General features: G+C 35.5%; 1 protein-coding gene and 1 long non-coding RNA gene across 4 annotated transcripts in view; one reads left to right on the top strand and one right to left on the bottom strand.

The window, feature by feature from the left end:
- LOC131831870 (uncharacterized) overlaps positions 1 to 21265 on the bottom strand; it is a 123849-nt gene that overhangs the window by 79228 nt on the left and 23356 nt on the right. For both annotated transcript variants that reach the window (XR_009353842.1, XR_009353841.1), the window contains 2 exons: positions 19140 to 19281; positions 13924 to 13995 (listed from right to left, as the gene is read on the bottom strand). This is a non-coding gene — a long non-coding RNA (uncharacterized LOC131831870). The remainder of the gene's footprint in view (positions 1 to 13923; positions 13996 to 19139; positions 19282 to 21265) is intronic.
- Positions 1 to 21265, top strand: part of GABRG2 (gamma-aminobutyric acid type A receptor subunit gamma2) — a 106302-nt gene that overhangs the window by 11387 nt on the left and 73650 nt on the right. For both annotated transcript variants that reach the window (XM_059174229.1, XM_059174230.1), the window contains exons 2-3: positions 18485 to 18636; positions 20047 to 20114. In XM_059174229.1, coding sequence (XP_059030212.1) covers positions 18485 to 18636; positions 20047 to 20114 — 220 coding nt within the window. The remainder of the gene's footprint in view (positions 1 to 18484; positions 18637 to 20046; positions 20115 to 21265) is intronic.

Consider the following 21265-nt stretch of genomic DNA (forward strand, 5'->3'; position numbering starts at 1 on the left):
TCTGCCTTCGGCTCAGGTCATGGTCCCAGGGTCCTGGGATCGAGCCCTGCATCGCGCGCTCTGCTCATTGGGGAGCCTGCTTCCTCCTCTCTCTCTGCCTGCCTTTATGCCTACTTGTGATCTCTGAGTGTCAAATAGATAAATAAAATCTTTAAAAATTTTTTTTCTGACAAAAAAACAAACAAACCAAAAACAACAACAAAAAACCCCTTCATCAGATGTAATAAAAATATTTTTTTCAGTTTTTGGATTTATTATTTACTATTTTAAAAAAATTATTTATTTACTTGAGTGGAGTGGGAGAGAGTCTCAAGCAGACTCCCCAGCAAGCACAGAGCCTGATGTTGGGCTTGACATCATGACCGGGCTGAAATCAAGAGTCAGACACTCAACAGACTGAACCACTTAGGTGCCCCTATTATTTACTAATTTATTTAGGTGAGCAAGATGTTTAATTTTAAAGTACAATTTGTCATTGTTTCTATGGTTAGTGTTTTTTCTATCCTGGGAGATTTACCTCCTCCAAATTTGCAAAAACATTTTCATTATTTTTTCTAGAGGCTTTATATTTACAGCTTTCTTTTTTAGCTCTAATATGTTAGAGAATGAGATTTATTCCCCCCTCCATTTATCCAGTTGCTTCATTTCCATCTTTTGAGGAGATTTTCTTTTTCCTATTGATATTCCTTTGAATTTTGTCAGAATATTAACATATATGTCTAGGTCTATTTCGGAAATCTGTATTCCATTCCATTGATCTACTGGATTGTTTATTTGTCAAGACTATGTGAATTTAATCATTGTAGCCTTACAGTAAATCCTGAAACAAGGCAACAAGTATGAAACACAAACCGTAGGTGTTCTTCTTTTTGCAAGACCCGATTTGTCTATTTTACATCTTTTATATCTTTACATATTTTTAGTAAATTTGTCAACTTCCACAAACACAAACAAAACAAAAATGTCCTGCTGTGTCTCTATTGAAATAGTATTGAGTATAGATCAAATTGGAAATTATTGACATTCTGACAATGTTTAGTCTTCTGATCCATGGACATGGCTTATCTTCCCAATGTTTAGGTTTTCTTAACTTTTTCTTACTAATTTATTGTATATTTCAGTGTAAGCATTTTGTACATTTTTCTTAAGTTATTAAATATTTTGTGTCCTATTTCAAATTATATACTTTTAAATTATTTTCCAAATGTTTATTACTCTTATATAGAAAAGCAATTTATTTTGTATATTAATTTTATATCCTGTGGTATTTGTTCTAGAACTTATTCTGGTAGATCCCTTATGATTTTTCATATACAATCTTGTTATCTGCAAATAAAAGTAGTTTTACTTCAGAATGACTTCTTGCAATACGGATATGTTTGTTCTTTGCCATATTAAAATTTGCAATAATTCCCCTTCTGCCATAAGATCCAATTGTTTGAGCTAGGTTGTAGATAATATGCCATATATTTGTTATGTAAAATGGAGACATTTTTAGAGTGAAAGAGGGTATAATTATTGATAATTGTGTCAGTATCACAGGTGCCAGTTGAAACTTCCCAGGCAAACTGGCATGTGATTACCCATTATGGTCCTTCATGATCTGATTGATCCCTGACAACCTCTCCAATGTTAGCTCCTGATTCTTCATTGGACCTAACTCAACTGTCACGCTGTATTTTATTAGATTCCTTATGGTGGCTTCCTTGTCCTACCTCCTTTAGAGGTACTACTTTCAGAGTTCTTACCTCTCTTCCATTTTCTTTTGAAAATTTTCAAATTCTTTTGAAATCCTTTAATACAGAATTTTCAGAGAGATGTTTTAGGATTGAGAGATAATTTTATTATAAATCTATTCTATTTTTTCTTTTTTTAAAAAAGATTTTATTTACTTATTTGACAGACAGAGATCACAAGTAGGCAGAGAGGCAGGCAGAGAGAGAGGAGGAAACAGGCTCCCTGCCTGGGCTCGATCCCAAGACCCTGGGATCATGACTTGAGCCCTAGGCAGAGGCCTTAACCCACTGAGCCACCCAGGTGTTCCTATAAACCTATTCTATTCCATGACTAAAAAGGAGTATATGGATAATATTTAGCTAGGCTAATCATTATATGTGAAAGCATGAAAAAATTTTCAGTAATAAAATCCTACTGACAGGGAAAAGCAAATCAAAACTTCCCAGTCAAAGCCATGTCACATCACCAAAATCTTTTATATAATAAAATAAGGAGCAAATAAAATGAACTTGGTGCCATAAAACCAGGGCTATGTTAGCCATCAGATACTCCTTGAAACATGTGATTTTTTTTCAAGTACCCTTGTGGTCAGCAGGCCATTTGCAATTTCCAAGGTCCATGATGGGGGCTCCTTTTTGTAGATCTGCTATCATTTCCATGTGCAGGTCAATTTCTCTGATGAATGAGTATCAGAGTGAACTTTTTAGAGAATCACGTAAGGAGGGAGAGAATTTCTCAGTAATTTTATTCTGTTGGACTTCAGACCCCAAGTAATCTCATAAACAGATACTTAGTAGATGCTCAAGTATCAGTGAAGTTTATCAGAAAAATGCACATAAAGCACGAGTTTGGACATAGTGGTTATATACTCTGATTTAGGTGATCTGAATAGTGCCCTTCTTAATTCCTATTTCTTTTGGGAATCCTGTTTAGTTTCTAGCCACTCTTTTCCTGGCACTATCCTGGATGCTGAAAAGGAATGAATGAGGCAAACCTAGTCATTGCTCTTATAGAATTTACTTTCTAGAATAAAGATGTGCTTTGAAAAGCAAAACACTACACTACATATAATCATTCTTTTATAATTTATTTATAGACAGTGTTCTACTTTATATTGATTTGTTTTACTTATTGCCTCTGATTTAAAGAAATTGTGTAACCAGATGTACATTTCACACTCAATCATTTTTTAAACTCATGGACCCATGTGATTCTTTGTTTTCTCCTTGAAATAGGCTAACGTGGGATGTCATTCGACTCTTGTTGAGCTTTAAAGTGCTATGTTGAGTGCGGAATGAAAATAAATGCACAGTGGACAACTTTCTGACTCCTTGTCTCCTGCCTTCCTGCCATAATTAAATATTTGTTGCACTCCTGATACTTGTTTAGCACCGTGGGGGTTGGCGATAAAACAGTGAGAGAAATTTACATCTTTTTAATCCTCTTACACCTTGCAGTCTAGGGACATACAGTAAACAGACTTTAAATAAAGGTAAAAGTTGAAGAAAAAATTGAAAGTGTGATGTGATGGAGAGAAGAAAAGAATTATTTGAGATAGAATGGTCAGGAAAGGCCATTCTGACTAATGGATAAAAAAGTTGAGGTTATATGAATATTTTTAAAAAATCAGCCATGAAAAGATTCAAGAGAAGACCATTCTCATCATAGGTAGCAGCAGGTGCAAGGGCCCTGAATAGAGTAGGAACTGGGTGTGATTTAGGAACTAAAAAAAGGCCCAGAAGGCAGGAGAGTGGACAAGGATCAAAAGTCAGAGCATAGCAGGGTGCTTGGGCGGCTCCAATGGCTAAGCCTCTGCCTTCAGCTCAGATCATGATCCCAGGGGTCATAATCCCATGATCAGGTTCCCTGCTAGGTGGGGGGCCTGCTTCTTCTTCTTCCTTTGCTATTCCCTCCACTTGTGCTTTCTGGCTCTCTGTCAAATAAATAAAATCTTTTTTAAACTTTTATTTTATTTATGTATTTGACAGAGAGAGACAGAGAGAGAGAGGGAACACAAGCATGGGGAGTGGGCGAGGGAGAAGCAGGCCTTCTGCTGAGCAAGGAGCCTGATGCGGGACTCAATCCCAGGACCCCAAGATCACTACGGAGCCAAAGGCAGACACTTCACAAGTGAGCCACCCAGGTACCCCTGAATAAATAAAATTAAAAAAAAATTAGGTTCTAGGATTTGGGAGGCAGAAAGCTGCTTTCTGTTACATCACCTTGTAGCCTTAGTGAAGAATTTGAATATTATTCCAGATAAGGGCTTTGTGTCAGGAGAAATGCTCATTTAATAATACCATCAATTTTTTTCTTAAGGAAGACATGTGCCTCTATGATTTGGGGAATGAAGAGGGTTGCAATTTACCAACTAATTCTCAATTGCTCACGATTAACTAAATTTTTGCCTTTAAGCTTCCTTAGAGTTATATATAGTATTGTTCTAGATTTTGCTATAAAATCTTAGTGGGATCAAGAATCAGTCTGCTATTATGTCAATTATTTGAAGCGTAGTAATTATTTTATGGCATTGTTATGAAATTATTGCACTACATTTAACTAATATGTTTAAACAGATATGTTTTTACAGGGATGAGTACTTTATATCTAAGAACTGGCAAAGATAGTCTCTTACTTACAGATTAATGTGATTTAGGAGCAGTTACTTGGATGACTGAGTTTTAGATTTTAAGGGATTCTCAGAGAGCATTAACAAAAGTGTACTTGGGCGCCTGGGTGGCTCAGTGGGTTAAGCCGCTGCCTTCGGCTCAGGTCATGATCTCAGGGTCCTGGGATCGAGTCCCGTATCGGGCTCTCTGCTCAGCAGGGAGCCTGCTTCCTCCTCTCTCTGCCTGCCTCTCTGCTTACTTGTAATTTCTCTCTGTCAAATAAATAAATAAAATCTTAAAAAAAAAACAAAACAAAACAAAAAAAAAAAAAGTGTACTTATTTCCTATCCATAAAATATGTTGTTGAACTTAATCTCTGAACAACAAAGCCATGAAAGGTAACATTCCATCTAAAAGGCTGAAAGAGATCCAAGCATCTCTGTTGCAGTTTAAAAGGAAACCACAGTACCATTTCAGTGATAAATATCTCCTGGGGAGAAAGGAATTAATTAATTAATTGATTGATTGATTTTTAAAGATTTCATTCATCTGATACAGCACAAGTGCACAAGCAGGAGGGAGGGCCAGAGGGAGAGGGTGATCTGTCCAGCAGAGAGTCAGACACAGTGCCTGGTCCCAGGATCTGGAGATCATGACCTGAGCCAAAGGCAGATGCTAGCCCCCAGGTGTACCCCTCAGGAGATTTTTAAATGTTTAGGCTCAATTACCTCATACTTTAATGTCAGGAAATTTTACAAAAATCTTCTATCAAAGAATGTTTCCAAAAGTTCAGTGGTTTAAGTTATAGCATATTAACTTTTTATTCTCTCGGTAGAACAAAATTGACATTTATTAGTAGGCAGTTGTATGAATTTTAACACACACATAAATTCTTGTTATTCAGTATTCCTAAGCAGGATACTGAATTATTCTATCATACCTCGTGCCACCCTTTCCCCTGTCCCCCAAAAATCCTTCCTCCTACTGCCCTCTGTAGTCATACCTTTCCCCCAGCAGACAGTTGTTGCCTGCTGGGGGAACACTGATGAATAACTGCTCTGTCATCAGTGTAGCTATTTTTCTTTTCAAGAATATTTAAGTAGAATCATCTAGTTTACTCATCTAGTTTACTCATCTGGTTTACTCAGTATAGTGCCTTTGAGGTTCATCCAAGTTATTGAGGTGTTAGTAAGCAAACAAAACAACATTCAAAGTTATTAACCCTAAATGTAAATGTGCATTATGATACCGGTAAACAATTATCAGAATGGGTAAAATAAAAAATAGTGGCAAGATTAAGTGTTAGTAAGGATGTGGAGCAACTAGACTTCTCCATTGCTAACAGGAATAAAAACGGGGAGGAAACTTGGCAATTTTGTATAAAGTTAAACATACTCTCCTGCATACATACTACTTGGCAATCTCACTTGTGTTTGCATCGAAGAGTTACTTTTCTGGAGAAATATCTTTTAAAAACTGATTATCTAGTTTTTTTTTTTTTTTCTGGAATGCTTACACAAAATGATCATATAAAGTTTTTCCAGACAAATGGAAGTTTCTTCTATTTTGACTTGAGGTTGTACTCTTGGTTGAATTAGGACCATTTCATTATTAGTGATACAATTGAAATGGTAATCAGTAATGTGATTTAACACCAGTGGTAATTAGGTACCTGAGGATACTGGAAAGGGTGGAAAGAATACTGATAGGGAACTTGTAGGAAGAACCATGGATTCTGTGGGAGCCTCTTCTTGCAATCTGTGCATTAGATTTGCAGTCTCTTGGAAAAAGTAATGATATATTACCTAGAAAAGGCAGTAAGGGACCTTGTTATTCCATTAAAGCATTCTCTGCATGGTATGAATTCTTTGTCCTTTAAAGCTTTTAAACTTAACTGCATTGTACAGGATCTACAGTTATAAATATATAAATGATACAAAGTGGCCTTTTTCTATTAAAAATTTTGATTTGCCTCAAAATCAACATGATTTAAAATGCACTTAATCTGGGGTGACGTTAGGATGACTTCAAAGTCCGCTGGGTCTTTTTTTTTTTTTTTTACAATTTTATTTATTAATCTGACAGCATGAGTTTAATAAGCAGGGGGGTGGCAGGGAGAGGGAGAAGCAGGCTCCCTGCTGAGCAAGGAGACAGATGCAGGACTCCATTCCAGGACCCTGGAATCATGACCTGAGCTGAAGGCAGATCTTAACGCAGGTGCCCTCCACCTTTTTAACATTGTTCTAGGATTCTAAGTACAAAACTAATTTTGGACTCACTAAAACGTATCCATAGAGCACTTATTTATGCTCATTTTCAATACAGAATTTTTTTTTGTTAACATCTACCATATTTTCACAAGCAAAATGTACTGAGGATAGTGTTTAATTCATAAAGATGCCTGTGAATAGAAATGAATAAACACGATTTCTGTCAAGTATTTAAAATTCTTAGTTATATACATTTACATTATATTGGAATGAAAGTGGCCTATTCATAAACCAGTAGTAAGGAAACTGAGGAGGAAGAAATCTGAAAGATGAGATAGGACTTGATTAACTTTTTAAAAATTTTTAAAATTTTTAAATTAACATATAATGTATTATTAGCCCCAGGGGTACAGGTCTGTGAATCACCAGATTTACACACTTCACAGCACTCACCATAGTACATACCTTCCCCAATGTCCATAACCCCACCACCTTCTCCCTACCCTCTCCCCCAGCAACCCTCAGTTCGTTTTGTGAGATTAAGAGTCTCTTATGGTTTGTCTCCCTCCCAATCCCATCTTGTTTCATTTATTCTTCTACCCCCCAGATTCCCCACGTTGCATCTCAACTTCCTCATATCAGGGAGATCATATGATAGTTGTCTTTCTCTGATTGACTTACTTCATTAGCATAGTACCCTCTAGTTCCATCCACATCATCACAAATGGCAAGCTTTCATTTCTTTTGATGGCTGCATAGTATTCCATTGTGTATGTATGTGTTTTTCTTATTCACATGTGTGGCCTCCTTGCAAACATGAGAACAATTTTGCATGTTTATATATGTTACCTTTTATTTTGCTAAAGAGGGATATTATATATATAGACACACACACATCTATATATACCCCACATCTTCTTTATCCATTCATCTGTTGATGGACATCTAGGTTCTTTCCATAGTTTGGCTATTTTGGACATTGCTGCTATAAACATTCGGGTGCACATGTCCCTTCAGATCACTACATTTGTATCTTTAGGGCAAATACCCAGTAGTGCAATTTCTGGGTCATAGGGTAGCTCTATTTTCAACTTTTTTTTAAAAGATTTTATTTATTTATTTGACAGAGAGAGAGAGAGAGAGAGAGATCGATCACAAGCAGGCAGATAGGGAAGCAGAGAGAGAGGGGAAAGCAGGCTCGCTGTCAATCCCAGGACCCTGAGATTGTGACCCAAGCTGAAGGCTGAGGCTTAACCCTCTGAGCCACCGAGGCGCCCCTATTTTCAACTTTCTGAGGAACCTCCATGCTGTTTTCCAGAGTGGTTGCACCAGCTTGCATTCCCACCAACAGGACTTGATTAACTTTTTAAAGTGATTAATAGTGATCTTGACAACATGTTTTAGGCAGGAAGAGCCAAGTAATGAAAATGTTATGAGTAGTCTAGAACTAGCCATGACCACAGGGCAGATTTGAAATTTGTGTTGACTTGAACTTAAAGATTATAATGCAATTTTAGAAAATAAAGAAGAGGAAAAAAATTTCCTAGACTCATGGTCACTCAGAGGTATATATATATATATATATATATATATATATGTAAACTTCCACATGAAAGTCAAAATTCAATCAGCCACCTGAATAAATTAGCTCTATGTTTCTAAAATATGAATCTTAAAAGAAAACTGAAATATTTCATTTTTTGCTCTCGCAGAACAGACTCCAAAGATTGAATTTTTAATATATTTTGAATATATTTGAATAAACATCTGAATATATACAGATATTACATGCAATAGAATCAGCCTTCTTTTTTGTACACTGCTATTCAGTGTACTGAACTGAAAATGACCCTAAACCTGGGCCAGTTTAACCTTTAGGAGTAAGTACACAAAGTTTTTCTTATTCACATGTGTGGCCTCCTTGCAAATATGAGAACAATTTTGCATGTTTATATGTGTGACCTTTTATTTTGCTAGAAGAGGGATGAAAAGTTGTGTCAGTTCTTCAAAATGGTTTATGTTCTAGAGAAAACTGTCCTTCTCACTATGGAAATTGAGATTTCATAGTAAATGTAGAGGCACGTCGATGGAAATAAACTTAACATCAAGGTGGAGTTACTGCAGACAGAGATTAGTCATGGTCTACCATGTGGCAATGTTCTTATTATTGTCTTACATTTGTTAGTTTAGTTTTCTTGCTTCTAGCTGCTCAGGTGTTTGTTTCCTCAAGTAGATGAAAGGTGTTTTGATATCAGCATTGAACTTCCTACTTCCAACTGCAACTGTGCTTTGCACAAAAGAATCTCAAGTAATTAATTGAAGGACCAAGAAATATAAACCTATAAGGCATTATCTCCCAAATCTGGCCACCTTCATGGTTTTTGCCACATCAAAGTGACACCTGTCATTTATTTTACTTAAATTTTTCATAAAACCAATATCTTTTTAAAGTAATTATTTAATTTACTACCTTTAATAATTACAGTAATAAAATCTGGAAAATCAGGTTTACTTTTCATAATACAAGACAACTGCAAAATAAATACAATGAAACCAGTACAATGTTATCATATCTTAATACCAAATTTTCTGCTGTAAGTACTGAGCTTGATGGTCTCCTTAGAAAGTAGATTAGTAAGCTGGAGAATGTGATTAAAAACAAATTATAAATAAACCGAGATGTTGTCCTTAATATAACTGAATGTGTTAAAATTAAAAAGGGAAACATTTTCAAATTACGTGCTTCAGTGTCTTACTGCTCTTCTTACGTAACACTTAAATTTGTCTTGGTTACCAGGGACAGGTGTCCTAAGTTCCAGGAACCACTGATATGGGATAATTTTATTTTTTTTTAATTTTATTTATTTATTTGACAGACAGATATCACAAGTAGGCAGAGAGGCAGGCAGAGAAAGAGGAAGGGAAGCAGGCTCCCTGCTGAGCAGAGAGCCCAAAGCTGGGCTCCATCCCAGGATCCTGGGATCATGACCTGAGCCTAAGGCAGAGGCTTTAACCCACTGAGCCACCCAGGTGCCCTATGGGATAATTTTAATAGGACATAAATTTTGAGGGTGATGCTATTTTGAACGTCCAGTGCACAATGAAACACTACTAAGTGACATTTGACTTTCTTGAGAGTAATCACCAAAGTGATACTTATTTTAGCAAAAAGTCTGAGAGCTCTATTACACTCTCTTGCACTAGCTCTTAATTCTCGCTGCATCTTAGAATTTCTTGAACACCAATGTCTTGGTCCCATCCTAGATCAATTACTTCAGTATCTTAAGAGGCAGGCCTTCAGCACTGGTATTTTTTTTTTTTTTTTTAAAGCTCTCTAGGTAATTACAACATGCAGTCCCGGTAAGGATGACTGGTCTATACAATGCATTGAGCATTCAGTATATGCTCGACATTGTGCATTCCTAGTAAATGATTAGTTATTAGACAGAGGAAGAAATACAAAATATTTCCTTCTTAGGGTATTTTTTGACGGTATAAAATTACAAACTTCTCTGACATTAGCTTACAGTTTACATATTTCTGTGGTTAAAGTTGGTCTTGGATTCCCATAGTCAGAATTTAGCAACTCTGTGTGCATTCCATGTATGTTTCTAGAATGGGGAAGAGCAACCCTCCAAATTGTATTGGTCTAGTATATCATCACAGTGTTGTCATGGTCCAATAATAACACAAGTGCAGTGGCTAAGTTCTGCTACCTCATAGAAAAAAAAAATGTTGCATGGGACCAACATAGTTATGGCTCCACTTCCTTTTAAAAATCCCACCTCAATATATAGTGTGTAAGATAAGTTGTCTCAGTTTCCCAGGATCACTGAGGTTTTGAAGCCATAGCTTCTACCCTGTGCCAAAGTGTATACAAACAAGAAACCAAATGTTACTTTTATCACTTAGTAAAAAAATCACATAAAAGAACTTTATATATAAAGCAACACATTAAGAATTTGTCAGCTTAATGATCATAGTTATCATTATAAATATCATTATTTATACCATAAGAATTCTTGTACCTATTGACATTCTTACAACAATTTAGCGTGAACACTTTTATTTCTATTCTATCCAACAGTTACAGACAGTTGCTTTCTGGGGCTAACCTTGGCCTTGCTTTATTTTTAACTCTCAAAAATATCTTCAATGTATGTAACCTGAGTTTTTACACACAAGGAATTATAGCATAAGTGATGGCAGTCATGTGATGGCGTGTTATATAGGCAGCTCATTTTAATATTAGCTACAATTTTTACACATGTGCACCTTTAAAGAGTGAATTTTTCCATGTAAATTTCCACAAACACTACATTTTAAAAAATAACCCATACTCTCATTGATTCACCCAGTATTTTGGAAAGTATTCACTGTGTGTCTTGGTAAGTGCCAGACACTTGGCAAATTTTCAGAAAATGATACTGTTGGAGACAGAAATATTTCTTGTTCTTAGGAACCTAATGTTCTACTGGTAACACTCACACCTAAACCTAATTTTTTATAGTGCTGTGTTGTTGCTGTTGTTGTGAAGTAAAACATAGAAAAGTACAAAAGACCTAAATATGGCTCAATGATTCATCACAAAATCCATATAACCTCAAACTACCACTGCAAATAAAACATGGCCGGCACACTAGTAAACTTCCTCCCTTCCTTCCTCATTTTCCTTTTTCTCTTCCCCCAAAGAAACCATTGTCCTGACTTTCAGCTCTATAGTTTAATTTTTCCTTTTATTAAATTTTATATAAGCAGAAACATAGCATGTATGTGTGTGGGTGAGTGTATGTGTAACATCTTTTGCTCAATTTTTTTTTTCAGATTCATGTTGCTGAATTTAGCAGTAGCTCACCAGTTTGTATTCTGTGATATTTAAATTTGTGAATATGCCATCTTTTATTAATCTATTGTCCTGGGTTATGTTCACATCTGTTTGGGTTATGTTTTGTTTTATGTTCACATCTATTACTAATAATACTAATAAAGCAACTAAACATTCTTATACATGTGTTAGAGTAGAAATGAACATGTGTTTCTTTTTGAAATCTAAAGATGGACTTTTTGGGATATGAAATAGAAGGTGATGATCATTACCAGATAATACCAAAATGTTTTCCTTCCAGCAGTGAATGAGTCCTAGATGCTCCTCATTCTCCCACTTTTGTTTAAGAAAGATTAAAACGGGTGGATAATCCAAGGAAAATGGACTTCAGGGATAATCCTAGACCTCACACTGCTGGATTTTTTCCTGTGTAAACCGTTTGACCCCAGTGAATATTGTGGTTGCCTTTTCCACATCTCCCCTCCTTGCTTTATTAATTATCCCAGTTTTCACTGGGTATCTGTGAAGTCCAGATGCTTTTGGTGGAGCTGTTCCATCTTGGATACTGATGGTAGGATAGATAATCAGATGAAAATAGTTAACATAATCTCATCCTCTAACCATAGATTTCAGTTTCATTTGTATGAATTTGTATGTATTGGCTAGTGATGAACAAAATTAGACTCTCTGAGGACTTTTCTTTATGAGGAAACTTCTGGAAGAGTATTTCTGTTCATAGATGTAAATAAGGAGGCATAGAGGTGTAAGGAGTTGTTAGCATCTCTTGACTGCATAGTCAAGCCATGTTTGGGTGGAAGTTGACACTGTGAAGAATAGAAGGGTAAGCTGCAAAGAATCTGAGTTTTCACATACATAGTTGTGAAGCCATCTAGAGCACTGTGCAGCTGATCCTACATTAAGCTTTGTGATTATATATGTCAGTGCCTCCCAATTTGGTTTGAATGCCCTGATACTTGCAATGAAACTTAGGTAATAAAACCACACAGACAGTTATTTGAAATGGGTCATTGGTGATTGCTGATAAAAGAAACAGTTTGCATTTACATATTGGATATATGTGTCTCATAACTGACTTGGTCAAATAAACATATTTACCAATAACCATGAACCTAATATTAAAAAATTGACCTGGTAAGAGCTCAGGAAGTCATCATAAGTAGGACAATTCATAATCAGAATTGATGCTTGGGGATTTATTTCCTTGCTGTATCTCTCCTCTTTTTGAATATTCATACTCATGTGTACATACACAAGCAGAGAGCACCTTTCCTAACAGGTTCTGCATTGGTTACTTACATGTCCTTACTGGGAGGTAGAGAATCCCAGAGGCCACTAAAGACCCAGTGTGAAAGAGTAATTGGTGCTCCAGTGTTTTTGTTCACAGAATACCACAGTATCCTTCAAGAGCTCCCAGTCCTGGGTGATACAGAGTGGCGTCCCCTCCTCCCATGGTGGGATTATGTGTTCCCTGTGTCTTTGGAGACATATACTCACTTTTCAAACCTGTTTTGACACTTTCTACCAAATCTGCTTTTTGCAGTGGCTAGAGGACATCCTTTAAAATGAACTGGTTGATATGTATGCCTTGCCCCTGCAGTGTACATTGCTCTCCAAGGTGAGAAAGACTATGAGACAGTTTATCACATGCGTGAAGTTAAACTGTGAGCTCTGCTTTTATTCCTCAGTATGGGGAGATCAAATTATTGGTATCTGTAACAGAAAGCTTACGATATTTGAATGTTACTAACTTTGTGCTGAAGGTGCCATACTTTTATTGAGCTCGGACATAAACTAATTTATTGCCCTAAAGGAAAATTAGCTTGAGCAATATTTATTTTGGATGATATTATTTTTTGATGAATGTACAGTAGCAGATTCTTTGGACCCAATTTCTTTTTCAAAACCTTGCAGCATGATGGTTAAACATTTTGGTTTTAGCCAACTGAAGTGACTGTTGGTTAGTATCATTGTTTTTCTCCACTGGCAAAATGCAGATAATTATAAGAATATCAGTGTTTTAAGGATTGGGAGAATGTATGTGAAGTCCTTAAAGCTATTCCTAGGACATAGTGAATATTGAAAAGTAGCTATCATTGGTATTATTATTTACCTTAGGAAAACTGGTTAGCAAGAACACTTATTCTTTCCACATCTTAATTAAGCATGCACTGGTGGAATTTATAGTCTAGGAATGGAGACATATGATAAACAAATCAATACATGGACATGGTAACAAATGCTATGAAGCAATCAAGGGACTGGCTAGAGCCATTATGAAAGGTGGGGTGAGTGACAAAGTTAGATAAAACAGTAAGGGGTGACCTCTATGTGAAGGTGATATTTGTGTTCAAACGTAAGAAGGAATAAGACATGCCAAATATTGGTGTGGAAGATGAAGAGAAGAAAAGATTGTAGTCAGTAAGGACAAGCCATGCAATTAGACTGGAGTTTGGCCAAGTTTCTGGAACTTAGCAAACTTAGCTAACATGAGCACATAAGGGACAACACATTCTTCTCTTACTGATGCTTTTGAAGTGTGAGGATCCTCACTGGAATCTATGGTCTGATGAAAATGTGGGGTAGAAGGGTAGCTCTGTGAAAGTAGTAAAAGGAAGGAATAGAGATTTAGGTCATATAAGCAGTGGAGATTCAAAGTAGAGGTAATACTAACACAGCAGAAAATCTAATGCATAGGAATTTTTGATAGAAAAGATCCACAAGGTTTCATTTTACTGACCTATATATCTTGATGTATTTTGACATATACAATGCCCTGCATTTAACTCATTGCTCCTATAAAATAAAAATAAAACTTGTACCAACAAAATATTACTAAAACTATGAAAGAATGAAACACTAATTAAAACAGTTTAAAGATGAATAATTTTTTCTTCTTACCTATGTCAGATAAAGAAAAAAATATATATATATATAAATATATATTCTGTCTTTATGATGCCAAGTACTAATGGATTTTTAAAATACCTGAATGAAAAGACAAATGTTTTTATATCTCACCCAAATGTTTGCTGTTATACTATTCTGAGATAGTAAGGTGGCTAGCTTTCCCCCCCCAACAAAACTTTAATCTTTATCAAATTTGTGGAAATCTGAGGTACATGGAATAAAACTTAAAATTCTATAAACTGCATGATTAGTCTTTAGTGTCAAACATACAAAATATGTGCCAAAATTCAAATATTTAGACTCTTTTATATAATTGAGAACAACATCTCCCTAAGCAACTATCAAATATTTTTTTTTGTTTTTCTGAGCCATTTTTTTCTAAATAAAATCAGCTTTTGTTTCTGATTTTGAACATGAGCTTATTACATGTTGTAATCATGCATAAATTCAAATCATGCTTGAAAGTGGAAATATGAAAATAAAAATCTAATTTACAACATGGAAAAATCTAATTTACAGCATGGAGACACAGGATTTAAAGCAGGAACCTGGGGATATGTATTTTGAAAAACCTACCCCCCCCCCCCCCCCCCCCGCACTCACCTCCACCTTCTCTGCCACATACACACAGACAACACTGGTTTAAACACTTTGTGACTGAGATTCTCAAAAGTTAATATGCATATGAATCACTTGAAGATTTGTTAAAGATTTTGATTCAGATGTTTCAGGGGGCCCAAAGTTCTGCATTTCTAGCAAAATCCTAGCATTGCTCATGCTGCAGGTCCAAGGATCCCAGGCAGATGTCTTTCTAACATTTCTAAAAAAGCTTTCAAAGATGAAAACTTTACAACCTTTTCTGGTACTGTCTTTGACAAATTTTCACTCAGACTATGAAAACATGTTTTTCATTATGGTAAGGTATTTTAAGACCAATTTCAGTTTTAGTTCTCTTTTTATAAGATTACTTTGTTAAACGAAAGGGCACAAGAAATAACTTCTTGTAAAGACTATTAAATTCAGATAGGTGGCTATAGCTAGAAATTCAACTTTATGTTTGCACTTGGTGCACTCAACTGTCCGTTTTCTTGCATCATTATCAATTTGTTTCTGCCCAGGCCTTCTTGTGGGGTTGACAATGCCACAGAATGCTTTGTCTAATGATCAGACTTCATTATTCCTAAACAGTTTACCTACATATGAGGAGGTCTTGACTCTAAGGAATTCTAGAGAAAACAGCCAACGTTAAATGAGAGAGGCTTTTTTTTTTTCTTTTTAAGGCAAATTTGGAAACAATCTCAGATTATGCATCAGCCCCATTAATTTAGAACTCAGCTGGGAAAACTCCGGAGAATAAAAACTTCATTTATTTATAATGTAGGGGTTCATTATTTTTCTTTCTGGAAAACATCTGTTTTTAGTTTTTCTCAGCACGTATTAGATAAAAGCCTGAAAGCAGAATCTGGAGATTCAGGTTTTGGTTGCATGGTTGGAGCTGTTATAAATCTAGCAGTGGTCACTTTATAACAATAATTATAAAGGACCTATTTTCAGGGAGATGTGTCAGGCATTGTGTGAAGCACTTAGTAACCATTATCTTAACCATACACAAAAGTAAGATTAAAAAAAGTAACCATACACACACACACACACACACACACACACACAAAAAAAAAAAAAAAAAAAAAAAAAAAAAAAAAAACTAGCATTAACTCTATTTTAAAAATGAAAACTTTGTGAAGTTTGGCAAGGCTAAATAACTTGCCCCAGGTCATAAAATAGTAAATGATAGAAACCATTTAGAAAGCAAACCTAGTATTTTTTAACTCCAAAGTATATACTCTTAATTTCTCAACTTTTTTTTTTTTTTTTTTTAACCTCTCTCAGGCTAAGTAGGCAACCCCAATTACGACAAAATCTACCATGGATACTTTTATATGAAATAATCTATTTGTTTATTGTTTTGGCCTCTAATAGATGCTGATTCTTAAAGATTTATTGATGTGGTTCTGGAAAGTAGTATTACTTCTATGCAAGTATCTCTTCTATTTTCACTTAATGTATTTTTCCTTTTACTCTGCCAGATGATGGTAACAACAGTAAAATGGAACCATCATGCTGGGATGATTTACTTGGTAGTATGAGGAGTTGCTATAAGTGTGAACCAAATGATTTAATATCTATTCCCTTCCCTTGAAGAAACTTAATAGGGTGCATTTGTCTGAGGGAGAGAGAGAAAGACAGATACAGAAAGGGACACAGAGGAGGGGAGGGAAAGGAAGAGGAAAAGATTTTTTTTAAGATACTTTTGCATGAACAAATTAAATGGTGGTAAAATTCTGTAATGATGGTATCCAGTGGGCCAACCACATTCTTTTCTCAGTTATTGGAGGGTTTGAAAATCTCTTGGTCAGAGAGCTTCCCCCCCCCCTTCTTAAACTAGTGAGATTTAGGTCGTAGAATGAAAATTCTATTAGGCAGTGTTCAGCAACACTCTAGAGAAACGATGAATTGAGGCCCAAGAAGGATTTTCCTAGAACTGGCCTCTGCCAATACCAGCGCCTTTTTCTTGGAGAGCTTCTTGAAGTTTTGTCCGGCCCATCATACCCTGTATGGGTGGTTTATGAGATTTAAATGCTGTTTAAAGTCATTCTGCTAATTGAAGTGCCAGACGTTAGACTGGCTCTGTGAGGTTTGATGCAGATGTGTGGCTCAGTTTTGATAATGGTTCTTTTGTGTAAAGCTTTAAAGGAATAAAAGAGGAGATTACTTGCTTACTAAATTGATCCATGCCAGTGATTACTCTTAAAACTTCAGCTCCTGTGCTCATTCTCAAGCCAGATTAACCACGCAATCGGCTTTCTTCTACCATATGGAGTCATCTACTTATCTATATATGCACACATATATGCACATATACTTTATATATATAAACTGAATGAGTGTGATTGAAGAAAGATAAATATGGTTTGTGTGTGTGTGTGTGTGTGTGTGTGTGTGTGTGTGTGTAATATGGCAGTGGTTTGATTTCTGATAAGATCCATTCTGTAGCATGTATTTATGTAAATAAACTGAAATGGGGATGGGAAACTTCATATTTTAAGTTTGTTTTTTTTTTAAATTTTACCATAAGCCACAGAAGTAACCAATATTCACTGAATGCTGATAAAAATGGCAGCTGTTGTAAGGTTTGTATTGCCCCTAGATCTGGAAAATATAATCCTATAATTCTCTTGAGTGGGGGTGGGGTGGGAAGAGGGGAGTAGGAATTTGGAGCAAGGGGGAGAGGCAAGATACAGGAATTTCAGTATCTTTCCAAAGTCAGCCTTAACTTTTGGCCGTAATTGTGGGAGTTTTCAGACAGGTTTGGGCATGGAAAACTGAGTCACAGGATATTATGCAGTTTTTCAATCATTCAAAGTAGGCAATTTCAATTGCACAATGATAGTATATTAAATATTAGCATGAGTTTCTGGGTTAGGAACTTTTGCTATAACAAAGAGTGGTTTAGAATCTCCAGCTACATTTTTCTTCATAGTACCAGGTTCTTAACAATCAAAGATAAATGAACCGCCCTTGCTTTCAGTGCAAGTGAGGGGAAAAAAATACACATACACACACCCTGGGGGAAGAAAAAGCAGCAAGACTAAGTTCTCCTTAGTAGTTCAATTGAGAGGGGAGAGGCTTGTCTGGCGGTTTGTGGGAGTGAATCTAATTATCAGTCTCTTGCTTTCATTAATAGGTTGAAGCAAGTTAAGTTCTTAAGGGAGGAAGAAGTAGACATTATGTCTGAATTCTGAGACTACATTATGATCATTTACCCATCACTTTCACAAAAATGTTTTTTTCTTAGTAAGTCCTTCATGAGATTGGCTAGGTGGACAGGAAGAACATCAACAATGGAGAAGGCAAAAATCACTTGTAAAACATAGTATACTGACAGATGGGAAGACAGAGCATTCTGGAAAACTGTAGAGTACACTTTAATAAATTTAAATCTATATCTGTGCAGTGTAATTAGCTAGATGGAGCCTCAGTGAAAAATTTCACTATCATCCATTGTAATAATTCCTGTAATCCTATTTCATTTCTCCTTTCTCCCCGGTGGTCTGTGAGTAAAAAATCCTTTTGGATGTAGTCTCTTTGCTTCCTGACCAACATTTTTGTTTTCTTAGCCTCACTAGCCAAAAATCTGATGACGACTATGAAGATTATGCTTCTAACAAAACATGGGTCTTGACTCCAAAAGTTCCTGAAGGTGATGTCACTGTCATTTTAAATAATCTCCTGGAAGGATATGACAATAAACTTCGGCCTGATATAGGAGGTATGTTCAAGTAATTTGTGATATGGTAGAGATAGAAACAAACATTGATAACATTGATAAACAAACATTGATAAAGGCAAAATGAGGAAAGAGGATCCATAATCTTCAAGTGAGGTGTGAGAGCTGGAAATTCAAATTCTCCTAGATATCTGAGACAAAGGCTGTGGAAGGAATGTGACAACTTCTTTATGAAGTAACATCAAAAACAAACATGTAAATAATGGTAAAGAAAGGATATATTAGTTACCTACTTGGTGTCACAAAACATCACAAATCGCAGTGGCATATAATAATATGCATTTATTTAACACTTTGCCAGGAGCAGTTCATCTAAATTAAGCCAGGTTTGGGCTGCTCATTTAAGAAACCTGTATCTTCATTCTATTCCTGGGACCAGGAGACTAGCTAGGAGTATCCTTCTCATGAAAATAACAAAGAGCAAGAAAGAAAGTGGAGGCTCGTACATAAGAGTTAATGCTTAGGATTAGAACTACCATACTCACTTGTGCATGTTAGCCAACACAAGTTAGATGGTCCAGCCTGAAGTTCAGAGGCAGTGAAGCAGCCTCACTTGGGTGAAGGCAGAGGTATCGATGCCCAGACTAGTGAAGAATTCAATCCAACACAGAAAATTACGGCATGGCACTTTAAGGGAGAGTGAATAAAGATGAGAAAAACATCCTTCTTGAATTGAAGCACAGAATGGTGATAGGAATTCTTGTTCATTAAATCTTAAATGAAAATGGAGAACGTCCATTTGATCATGGATGGCATACTACATGATTTTTAATATCAGTCCTCTTTGACAAATAAGTGTGTATTGGGTTTCCATATGGTTTCCTCATGTTATTTGATGGGTCACACAATTGAATAAGTCATTGAAGAAGATTGATTTTGTGTGGGCTGAGGTGTATGCAGATAAAGTGGTCATGGCAAGAATCAACAGAGGGGAATGTTTCAAAAACAATTCATAATATTTGTTGCTCTTCATGTTTGTAATGAATATTTTTTCTGGATCACTAAGTAGTTTTGTTTTTTTTTCTACATGGGTCAATTCAGGTTACCATGCCCAAATAGATTCTAGGGCTTAAAGATCTATCTGAAATATCTGAGAGAAGGTGGAAGAAAATCTGAGCAGTGTTTTCTTATTTGTTCATTTTAATGCAATTGTAAAGAATAATCAGTTTCAAACCCTAATATGATTAGTTACTGCATTTATGTGCTTAAAAGGAGATTTTTTGGGGAAAAACAAATCGTTATTTATAGGTAGTGAATTAGTTACTGACACCAAGTTAGTTGTGAGTAAATCACTTCTAATATAGCAAAATAAATTTACTTCTTGAGTAACACAGACTAAAACATTAAGATGTTGTGCTTCTCCATATGCACATATCTGTCATTCTCTTTCAGTGAAACCAACATTAATTCATACAGACATGTACGTGAATAGCATCGGTCCAGTGAATGCTATCAATATGGTAAGTTTCTAATAGTCTATTTTATTAACATATTAGAAGATATGGCATCATAAAAATAGCAAAGAATATGTCAATAAGAAAATTCATAAGGGAGAAATAATCTTTCAGTTTCTTTTTTCTCTATTGTAATATGAAGATAATTATTTTTTATAATTTGTTATGAGAATTAAATGTGATCATATGTATACTACTTTTTGAAAAATGCTATACTTTTAAAATTCAACAATCATTGCTTACTTGGTCAGTATAGCTTATTAGAAAATAAAATACAATACTCCACTAATTTTTAGATTTGATGGTGTGATGAGGACATAGTTTTCTTCAAACTGGAATTATTTAACAGGGGAATAGTGGATTAGACATAACAAATGTAGCTTTGTTCTTGTATGGCTCTTTCTATCTAAATCTGAAATAAGAAACTAGATTGGAGTCTAGAATAGAGTAGAACATACTATAACATAACCACATTAACAAACATAACATAGTCATAGTATAATTTTGAAATAGGGTTTGTGAAGCTAGCAGTAAGACGCTCTGTTGAGTCTGGGAGATGAGAAACTTTTTCTTCTTGCGCAATGTAGATCAGAATCAGAAGTTACTTAGTAACTTTATCAACTGGCACATCACTAACTGACTGACAAAGAATTTCATAAAATAGCTTCCCTTCTTACTGTTTGTAGACTATAAACACGGAACTAAGTGGTGAATAAAGTGATAAGTCTTGCCCTAGTGAAAATGTAGTTAGTTATAATAAGATAACACAGCAGGAGATATCAAGAAATAACACAAAACAATGTATATGAGGAAGAGGAAGAAGATTCAGGTCTGATCCTGTGAAAGGTTGTGTATTCTGGATGTGTAATATGTGTAATGTGGATGAATTCCCATTGCCCAGATCTCATATTCTAAGTACATGGAGTTTATTCTTCCATTTTCTCATTTATAGACATCATTAAAATCAAGTTACAAAACAATGTTAAATAATACCTAAATATAACAAATCAGAACTTGATTTGTTCTGACAACATATCTAATGGTCTGAATCACATCACCCTTACTTCTCTTTAATTAAAGTCAGTCACTCGCCATTGTAGTGATATATATTTGAGGGTTATCATTACAAAGTCATTTCTCATCACAGCACTTTGTGA

This window comes from Mustela lutreola, chromosome 5 (genome assembly GCF_030435805.1).
Source record: "Mustela lutreola isolate mMusLut2 chromosome 5, mMusLut2.pri, whole genome shotgun sequence".
Lineage (NCBI taxonomy): Eukaryota > Metazoa > Chordata > Mammalia > Carnivora > Mustelidae > Mustela > Mustela lutreola.